Source organism: Rhincodon typus, chromosome 33 (genome assembly GCF_021869965.1).
Source record: "Rhincodon typus isolate 14 chromosome 33, sRhiTyp1.1, whole genome shotgun sequence".
In the NCBI taxonomy this organism is placed as follows: domain Eukaryota; kingdom Metazoa; phylum Chordata; class Chondrichthyes; order Orectolobiformes; family Rhincodontidae; genus Rhincodon; species Rhincodon typus.
Window position 1 is genome coordinate 35,111,385 of NC_063364.1, and position 10,255 is coordinate 35,121,639.

A 10,255-nucleotide genomic window follows, 5' to 3' on the forward strand; every position below is an offset into this window, starting at 1 on the left:
TAGGGAGGGGCGCAGGGACTGGCAGAGGTCACAGAGGTAGGGAGGGGTGTAGCAATTTCTGTTTTTATTTCAGATCTCCAGCATTTACGGTTCTTTGCTTTTTGCTAACTTTATTCTTATCTGGCTCAAAAGTAAAATGGGATCATTAGCCAAACCATGATTTATGAGGGAGATTACAGATAGTATTAGATGCAAGGGAGGGGCATGGAAATTGGCCAGGAAAGAAAACAGACCGAAGGTGTGGGAGCAGTTTAGAATTCAACAAAGGAGGATAAGGATTGATTAGGAAAGGGAAAATAGAATACAAGGGTAAGCTCGTGGGGAACATAAAAACTGAAAGTAAAAGTTTCAATAAGGAAAGTTAATGCTAAATGAATATAGGTCCCTTACAGTCAGAAACTGTGAAAAGAAATGGCGCATCAACTACTTTGATGGGATTGGAGGCAGATAAATCCCCAGGGTCTGATAACCTACATTCCAGAGTCCTCACGGAAGTGATCTATTTGGACTTCAGTAAGACAGTTGACAAGGTTCCTCATGGTAAATTGGTTAGCAAGGTTAGATCACATGGAAAACAGGGAGAACTATGCATTTGGATACAGAACTAGCTCGAAGGTAGGAGACAGAGGGTGGTGGTGGAAGGTTGCTTTTCAGACTGGAGGCCTGCGACCAGCGATGTGCCACAAGGATCGGTGCCGGGTCCACTGCTTTCCATTATTTATGTAAATGATTTGGATGTGAATATAGGAGGTATGGTTAGTAAGTTTGCAGATGACACCAAAATTGGAGGTGTAGTGGACACCAAAGAAGGTTACCTCAGAGTAAAATGGGACCTTGATCAGATGGGCCAATGGGCTGAGGATTGGCAGATGGAGTTTAATTTAGATAAATGTGAGGTGCTGCATTTTGGAAAGGCAAATCAGGGCAGGACTCATACACTTAATGGCAAGGTCCTGGGGAGTGTTGCTGAACAAACAGACTTTGGAGTGCAGGTTCATAGTGCCTTGAAAGTGGAGCCGCAGTTAGTTAGGATAGTGAAGGTGGTGTTTGGTATGCTTGCCTTTATTGGTCAATGCATTGAGTTGGGAGGTCATGTTGCGGCTGTACAGGACATTGGTTCAGCCACTTTTGGAATACTGTGTGCAATTCTGGTCTCCCTGCTATAGGAAGGATGTTGTGAAGCCCAAAAGGGTTCAGAAAAGATTTACAACAATGTGGCTAGGATTGGATGGTTTAAGCTACAGGGAGAGGCTGAATAGGCTGAGGCTATTTTCCCTGGTGCATTGGAGACTGAGAGGTAACTTTAAAGAAGTTTACAAAATCATGAGGGGCATGGATAGGATAAACAGACAAGGTCTTTTCCCCAGGGTGGGGGAGTCAAAAACTAGAGGGTATAGGTTTAAAGTGAGAGGGAATTATTTAAAAGGGATCTAAGGGGCAACTTCTTCACACAAAGGGTGGTGCGCATATGGAAGGAGTTGCCAGAGGAAGTGGTGGAGGCTGGTACAATAACAACATTTAAAAGGCATCTGGATGGGTATATGAATAGGAAGGGTTTAGAGGTATATGTGCCAAATGCTGGCAAAATGGGACTAGATTTATCTAGGATATCTGATCAGCATGGACAAATTAGACTGAAGGGTCTGTTTCCATGCTTTACATCTCTATGACTCTGAGTGGCCCGACAAACAATGGATGCATTGATGGTCATCTTCCAGGATTCTATAAATGGTGGAACAGCTTCCTACAGATTGGAGAGTAGCTCATGTAACCCCACTATTAAGAAGGGAGGCCAAGAGAAAACCGGGAATTATAGACCAGGAAGCCTGATGTCGGCAGTGGAGAAAATGCTCGAGTCCAAGATAAAAGAATTATTAGCAGACCACTTGGAAAACAGTGATCAGGATTGGTCAGAGTCGGCGTGGATTTATGAAAGGGAAATCATGCTTAAAAAATTATCTGGAATTCTTCAAAGGTGTAACAAGTAGAGTTGATGAGGGGTAGCTGGTGGATCTGGTTTATTTGCACTTTCAGAAGGCTTTCACCAAAGGCACATACAAGAATTAACGTGTAAAATTAAAACATGGATCAGTGCTAGGACCCCAGCTATGCACAATATATATTAATAATTTAGATGAGGGAACTAAATTAATATCTCCAAGTTTGCAGATGACACAAAGCTGGCTGAGAGAATGAGCTATGAGGAGGATGCAGAGATGTTTCAGTGGGATTTGGACAAGCTGAGTGAGTGGGCAAATGCATGGCAGATGCAGTATAATGTGGATAAATATGAGGTTATTCACTTTGGTAGCAAAAACAGGAAACAGGCTATTATCCGAACTGCTCGAAATTGAGAGTGGGGCAGGGAATGTGCAACAAGACACCTGTCACTGACGGTAAGCAGGTGCAGGAGGCAGCGAAGAAGGCAAATGGCATGTTGGCCTTCATTGTGCGAGGATTTGAGTACAGGAGCAGGGATGTCTTGCTGCAATTACACGGGGCTTGGTGAGACCACATCTGGAATATTGCATGCAGTTTTGATTTCCTTATCTGAGGAAGGATGGTCTTGCTGTAGAGGTAATGCAATGAATGTTTACCAGATTGATTCCTGGGATAGCAGGACTGATATGGGAGGAGAGATTAAATCAGTTAGGATTGTATTCTCGAGTTTAAAAGAGCGAGAGGGAGATCTCATAGAAACCTATGAAATTCTAACATGACTAGGCAGGGAATTGCACGAAGAATGTTATGGGGAGTCTGGGGAGTCCAGAATCAGGGGTCACAGTCTAAGGATATGAGGTGAAACATTTAGCATTGAGCTGAGGAGAAATTTCTTCACCCATAGTGTGGTAAACTCGTGAAATTCTCTGTCACAAAAAGCTGTCGAGGCCAGAGCATTTCAGGATTTCAAAAAGGAAGTGGATACAGCACTTGTAGCTGAGGGATCAAAGGATGGGAGGGAAAAGCAGAAGGCGGCTGTTAAGTTGGATGGTCAGCCATTATCATAACAAATGGTGCAGCGGGCTCGAAGGACTGAATGGCCTTTTCCTGCTCATTTTCTATGTTCTTTGATGCATCAATGCTCATTCATATTAAACACCACTGAGATGAAATACAGAGTGGCAAAGGTGCAGAATGTACTCTGGGTGGGGAATTTCAACATCCATCACCAAAAGTGGCTCAGCAGCAGTACTACTGATCGAGCTGGTTGGGTCCGAAATGACGTACCTGCTAAACTGAGTCTGAAGCAGGTGAAGGAACCTTACTAATCTGCTGCTGTCTATGATGATATCGGTAACCGTGACCACCCCATATTTTTTGTGGAAATAAAATCCCATCTTCACATTGATAATAACCTCCATTGTGTGGCACTATCACCGTACTAAATGGGACAGACTTTGAACAGAACGAGCAACTCAAGACTGGGCATCCATGAGGCTCTGTGGGCCATCAACTGCAGTGCAATCTCATGTCCCAGCACATCCCTCACTCAGCAATTACCATCAAACCAGGGGATTAGCCCCGGTTCAGTGGAGAGTGCTGGAGTGTATGCCAAGAGCAGTACCAGGCAAATTCACAAAGGAAGTGTGACCTGGTGAAGCTACTAGACAGGATTACTTGCATACTAAACAGCAAGTGATAGACAGATCAAAGCAATTCCGCAATGAACAGATCAGATCCAAGCTTTTCAGTCCAGCCACACCCAAATGCTGTGAATGGTGGCCGATTGTTAAACAAAACACTGGAGAAGCAGGCTCCATAAATATCCCCGTCCTCAATCGACTAAGAATACAGCAGTGATTAACTCAACTTCTGATTCCCCAAAGTCTGTCCACCATCTACATGGCACAAGTCAGGAGTGTGAGGGAATACTTCCCACTTGCCTGGATGGGTGCAGCTCCCACAACACTCAAGAAGCTTGACACCATCCAAGACAAAGCAGCCCACTCAACTGGCACCACATTTACTCCAAGCACCACCAATGCTCAACACTACTGCTATCTACAAGATGCAGTGCAGAAATTCATCAAGGTTCCCAAAACAGCACTTTCCAAACCCATGACCACTTCCATCTAGAAGGACAAGGGTAGAAGATGCAGGTGGTGGTGTTGCCATGTAAGTTCCCCTCTAAACCACTCAGCGCCCTGACTTGGAAATATATTGCCGTTCCTTCAGTGTTGCTGGGTCAAAATCCTGGAATTCCCTCCCTCAGAGCATTGTGGATCTACCTGCAGCACATGGACTGCAGCGGTTCAAGAAGGCAGCTCACCACCACAGGAAGGATAACTAGGGGTGGGCAATAAATGTCGGCCCAGCCAGCGATGCCCACATCCCACGTATGAGTAGGGTCATAGAGCTGTACAGCATGGAAACAGACCCTTCAGTCCAACTCGTTCATGCCAACCAGATATCTTAAATTAATCTAATCCCATTTGCCAGCATTTGGCCCATATCCCTCTAAACAAAGAACAAAGAAAATTACAGCACAGGAACAGGCCCTTCGGCCCTCCAAGCCTGCGCCGATCCAGATCCTCTATCTAAACCGGTCGCCTATTTTCCAAGGATCTGTATCCCTCTGCTCCCTGCCCATTCATGTACCTGTCTAGATACATCTTAAATGATGCTATCGTGCCCGCCTCTACCACCTCCGCTGGCATCGCATTCCAGGCACCCACCACCCTCTGCGTAAAGAACTTTCCACGCATATCTCCCTTAAACTTTACCCCTCTCACCTTGAAATCATGACCCCTAGTAATTCTCACTCTGGGGAAAAGCTTCTTGCTATCCACCCTGTCTATATCTCTCATGATTTTGTAGACCTCAATCACGTACCCCCTCAACCTCTGTCTTTCTAATGTAAATAATTCTAATCTACTCAACCTCCCTTCATAGCTAGCGCCCTCCATACCAGGCAACATCCTGGAGAACTTCCTCTGCACCCTATCCAAAGCATCTGCATCCTTTTGGTAATGTGGCGACCAGAACTGTACGCAATATTCCAAATGCAGTCAAACCAAAGTCTATACAACTAAAGCATGACCTGCCAACTCTTGTACTCAATACCCCGTCTGATGAATGAAAGCATGCCGTATGCCTTCTTGACCACTCTATCGACCTGCGTTGCCACCTTCAGGGTACAATGGACCTGAACACCCAGATCTCTCTGTGCATCAATTTTCCCCAGGGCTTTTCCATTTACCGTATAGTTCGCTCTTGAATTGGATCTTCCAAAATGCATCACCTTGCATTTGCCTGGATTGAACTCCTTCTGCCATTTCTCCACCCAACTCTCCAATCTATCTATATTCTGCTGCATTCTCCGACAGTTCCCTTCACTATCTGCTACTCCACCAATCTTAGTGTCATCTGCAAACTTGCTAATCAGACCATCTATACCTTCCTCAGATCATTTATGTATATCACAAACAACAGTGGTCCCAACACGGATCCCTGTGGAACACCACTGGTCACAGTTCTCCATTTTGAGAAACTCCCTTCCATTACAACTGTGTCTCCTGTTGCCCAGCCAGTTCTCTATCCATCCAGCTAGTACACCCTGGACTCCATGCGACTTCACTTTCTCCATCAGCCTACCATGGGGAATCTTATCAAACGCCTTACTGAAGTCCATGTATATGACATCTACAGCCCTTCCCTCATCTATCAACTTTGTCACTTCCTCAAAGAATTCTATCAAGTTGGTAAGACATGACCTTCCCTGCACAAAACCATGCTGCCTTTCACTAATAAGCCCATTTTTTTTCAAATGTAAATAGATCCTATCCCTCAGTATCTTCTCCAGCAGATTCCCCACCACTGACGTCAGGCTCACCGGTCTATAATTACCTGGATTATCCTTGCTACCCTTCTTAAACAAGGGGACAACATTAGCAATTCTCCAGTCCTCCGGGACCTCACCTGTGCTCAAGGATGCTACAAAGATATTTGTTAAGGCCCCAGCTATTTCCTCTCTCACTTCCCTCAGTAACCTGGGATAGATCCCATCTGGACCTGGGGACTTGTCCACCCTAATGCCTTTTAGAATACCCCCCTCCTTATGCCGACTTGACCTAGAGTAATCAAACATCTATCCCTAACCTCAACATCCGTCATGTCCCTCTCCTCGGTGAATACCGACGCAAAGTACTCATTAAGAATCTAAGCCCTTCCTATTCATATACCCATCCAGATGCCTTTTAAATGTTGCTATTGTACCAGCCTCCACCACTTCCTCTGGCAGCTCATTCCATACAAGCACCACCCTTTGTGTGAAGTTGACGCCCCTTAGGTCCCTTTTAAATCTTACCCCTCTCACTATAAACCTATGCCCTCTAGCTTTGGACTCCCCCACCCAGAGAAAAGATCTTGTCTATTTACCCTATCTGTGCCCCTCATGATTTTATAAACCTCTATGAAGTCACCTTTCAGTCTCTGATGCTCCAGGGAAAATAGCTCAAACCCTCCAACACTGACAACCATATAAATCTTTTATGAACCCTTTCAAGTTCCACAACATCCTTCCACAGCAGGGAGACCAGAATTGCACACAGTATTCCAAAAATGTGTCCTGTATAGCCATAACATTGTCTCCCAACTTCTACACTCAAGATACCGATCAATAAAGACAAGCATGGCAGCCCTCTGGGGACAGCACTGTAAATGACAAGCAACAGGTTCCACATCAAAGCTGATGCTTTTTCAGAAATGAGCTCAGGAGCAATCTGTTTAGATTCTTCAGTTCAAGTTTGGCATCGTTTCCAGACCCTCTGATTGAAAGCTGAAGTTGTCAACAAATTAGCCAATTGTGCAACAGCGCTGGTAGAAGTTAGACTAATTAATTTAAGATATCTGGTTGGCATGAATGAGTTGGACTGAAGGGTCTGTTTCCATGCTATACAGCTCTATCACTCATTTTGATAGTGATTACCAGACATACATCTTTTCACTGCTTGAATTAACAGCTGGGACTAACTGCAGTTCACTCAGAAGAACTTATAATTCCAGTCTGTCCAACAATTTGATGCGAAGACAGAATTGTAGTTAAAATGCTGTGATACGTGTGGGAAATAGCTGGATATTTGAAACGTGGATTCACAATTAATTCTGCAAAACTCTTTTTCCAGCTTCTCCCACTATAACTTCCCAGGAATGGTGTCGTACCATTTCAGTAAAAATATGCAATTGACACCTTATTAATAATTTGTGTTGTAATATTATCATTGAGGGTTTAAAGATCTGAGAGTTGATTTTATATCCTTTTAGAAGTGCAAAAACACTTCTGACTTCCTGAGGGATTTATTTTTAAAACAAAAATTTCTTCAACTGAGATTTTAAAGTTTGAATTTTGAATTTAATTTCAATTTCAATCTCAGAGGCTTATGAGACCAGGCTGCAAGTAGAGTGTGGCAGTGAAGGCTCTTGTGGTACATTGGAATTGTCCCTGCCTCTGGACCAGAAGGCCTGAAATCAAGTCCAACCTGCTCCAGACGTGTCATAACATGTCTGAACAGGTCAATGAGGAAAATACCTCGAGGCACTCAGCGCAAAGACATGCAGTACAGGAGGAAAAGGAAGTTGAGTGAAGGCCTTTAACAAGGTACAATTACAGCTAGAGACTTGCCTATAGCCCAGGGAGATTTAAGGATACTGCCACATTGATTATGATCTGAACGATCCACAGCACCAGCCATCATGGAGCTCAAATGAGGTCAAAAACAAAAATAAAATCTATTGTTCTGATGAAAAGCTTTCTTTCTAATGTTAGTTAATAAAATCATCAGGTGGGAAAATGATTTAAAGATGTCACAAATTCAATCTTCTATTCAATTTGTCCCAGCTGTTAACTATGGTCATGGCTGGAAACAGTTAAAATGGAAAATATGAAAATTTCAAAAACCTAAGAAACCCTGTAGATATTTCAAGGGACTTCAGAGAAGCAAACTAAAAATGGATGGCAAACCAAAGGAGGAGCAGGAGGGGGGAATGACTGAAAAATCTGTCAGAGGTGAGTTCATGGAGCATTTTATAGGTGGTGGTGGGAGAGAGGGGCTGGGAGGTTAGGAATGGAATTCTAAAGCTTGGGCTATGCAGCTGAAAGAACAATCATTAAGTGGCACTGAGGAACATAGGGATCAAATATCTAATGCAATCTCCAATACTGGATGAACTCTGATTGTGGATGGAGGTTGCATTATAGAAAATTATAAATGGGAGAGGGTGGGGTTGTAAGGCTCCAGAAGGATTTGAAGACAATGATGATTATTTGAAAGCCAACGTGTTGGACTAGGAGTCAGTGGGTCACCAAGTACAAGGATGAAATCAAATGAGTATGGAGGCATTATAGAAGAGGTACAGGACTTTAGAACAATTGAGGTTTCCAAAATATGCAGGCTGGGAGGAAGAGAGCATTGGAATGGTGCGGTCTAGAAATGACAAGGCATTGGTGAGGGTTATAGCAGATATTGGATGTAGGAGTGGAGTCTGGTTACGTACGAAGGTGAAAGTGGAGGCTCTGTGCATTGGAGATGATAATGAGTTAGAACCTCAAATTTGGGAATAGTCTTATTCAACCAGAGACTGATGAGGGAGGGGAATGAAATTGATCCAAGTGAAGAGAGTTTTGTTCTCAAAAGAACAAACAAGTGCAGATACCATTGAGCTGTCCATACGTTGAGGGCCAGTTTGGTAGGACATAGGGTAGACCCCTTGTGCTCACTGTTCAAAGTGCATTCACACAGCACCTCTTTCTTTATGTTGTCAGAAATGAAAAGTTAACATAGCCAATAAAGAGGCTTTAAATAATAAATAACCAGAAACTGACTACAGCTTTCTTCAAGATATTAAAGAGGAGTGTGCATAAGGGAAGCAAAGCAGCAGGAGCTGCAGGTAAACACACTTTGTGCATACGGGGTCATTGTGGAAACTAGAAGTGTCCCTGATTTCCGACACATTGCACGTGGAGTGTTCCATGTAGCCAGGTTCTAGTGCCATTGTGAATCGTATTGACTAAATCAACCTTATCACCTTCAGACAATAATGCAGGAACTTATTACACAACTTTACCAAACTCGGGTCTCTCATTCCTGCTCTGTATTCCTAGCAGACTACAATGACAAAAAGTAATTTCCCTCTCCCCAGACATCAATCACTCAGTCTGCAAACCTCATCCCTGAGCAGCCAAGCCTTGGTCACTTTTTGAGTCAGGACATCACCTCTGGAGCTCCACCTCTAGGTTCACCACTCCACCGCACCACCACCACCACCACCTCCTCCCCCCCCCCCCCCCCTTCACCCTGACTCACCCCGCCCCTCAGGTATTTACCCTGTTTACCACACCCCGCCACCACACCCCTCCCCCCCACCCCCACCCCTGGGTTCACTCTGTTGCTGCTCAGACCTGACCCAGATTATCCAACATTCTGCATGTAGTCCTGCATGTTACTGCCAGCAATTAAGTGTTTTGTTTTTCTGCACTTTGTGGCTTCTCTTTTTCTTCAGGAGCTCCTTACTGTTAGGACTAGATAAACATCTTCCAGGATTTAGCTCATCATAAAGTGCTGCACCTAAACTATAAAACAGAAACAAATGATTACCCTCAAGTTCTCAAGGCCACACATCACCTCGACATTGCCAACAAATGGAGATTTAAGAGAATGTGTCTGTGAATACAGTTTCGAGCTCCCTTTCAATACAGCCGATCCTCAACAATTGAGAACACCAGATTTCATGGAGTCTTTTGTCTTTCCTTCCCATTTATTTCTCTCTGTTCACTCTCCTTGTACCTTGCTTCATTCGCCGTACTTACTGTCTGGGTTGTTTTGTACTTGGCCTTGAAGTGATCGGCAACTGTTCACGTGCCCTCCCTTTGAGGAGGCAGGTTCTGTAGAAACTGCAAATCCAACCTAGAGTTGAGGAAGTTAAGGATAAGAGTATTAATAACACTGGAGTCACAAGGATTGAGATGCCTTGTGCAATAAGGAATTAGAGTACACACAAGGTTTGGGGGTTTCCCAGAATTTCACATTTAAACTGCTCCACAGCAGTAGCAACGCAGCTCAAAGTCACAAACGACATTCATGTGACAAAGAGTAAACCTTCTCTCCTTGTCCTTCTCAACCTGTCCACCTTTGACATGATTGACAATACTATCCTGCTTCAACACCTCCCCACTCTTGTCCAATTAGCTGGGACTCTCTCACTCGAGTCCCTTCTAACTGTGACCAGAGAATCTCTTGCAATGACTTCTCTTTGTACT

At 44.1% G+C, this 10,255-nt stretch overlaps 1 protein-coding gene across 1 annotated transcript in view; it reads right to left on the bottom strand.

Moving 5' to 3' along the window:
- The window catches only part of sqor (sulfide quinone oxidoreductase), a 35,288-nt gene extending 25,386 nt beyond the window's left edge, over positions 1 to 9,902 (bottom strand). Inside the window, exon 1 of the mRNA XM_048616121.1 lies at positions 9,806 to 9,902. Coding sequence (XP_048472078.1) covers position 9,806 — 1 coding nt within the window. The 5' untranslated portion in view covers positions 9,807 to 9,902. The remainder of the gene's footprint in view (positions 1 to 9,805) is intronic.
- Between the last annotated feature and the right edge of the window lie 353 nt (positions 9,903 to 10,255).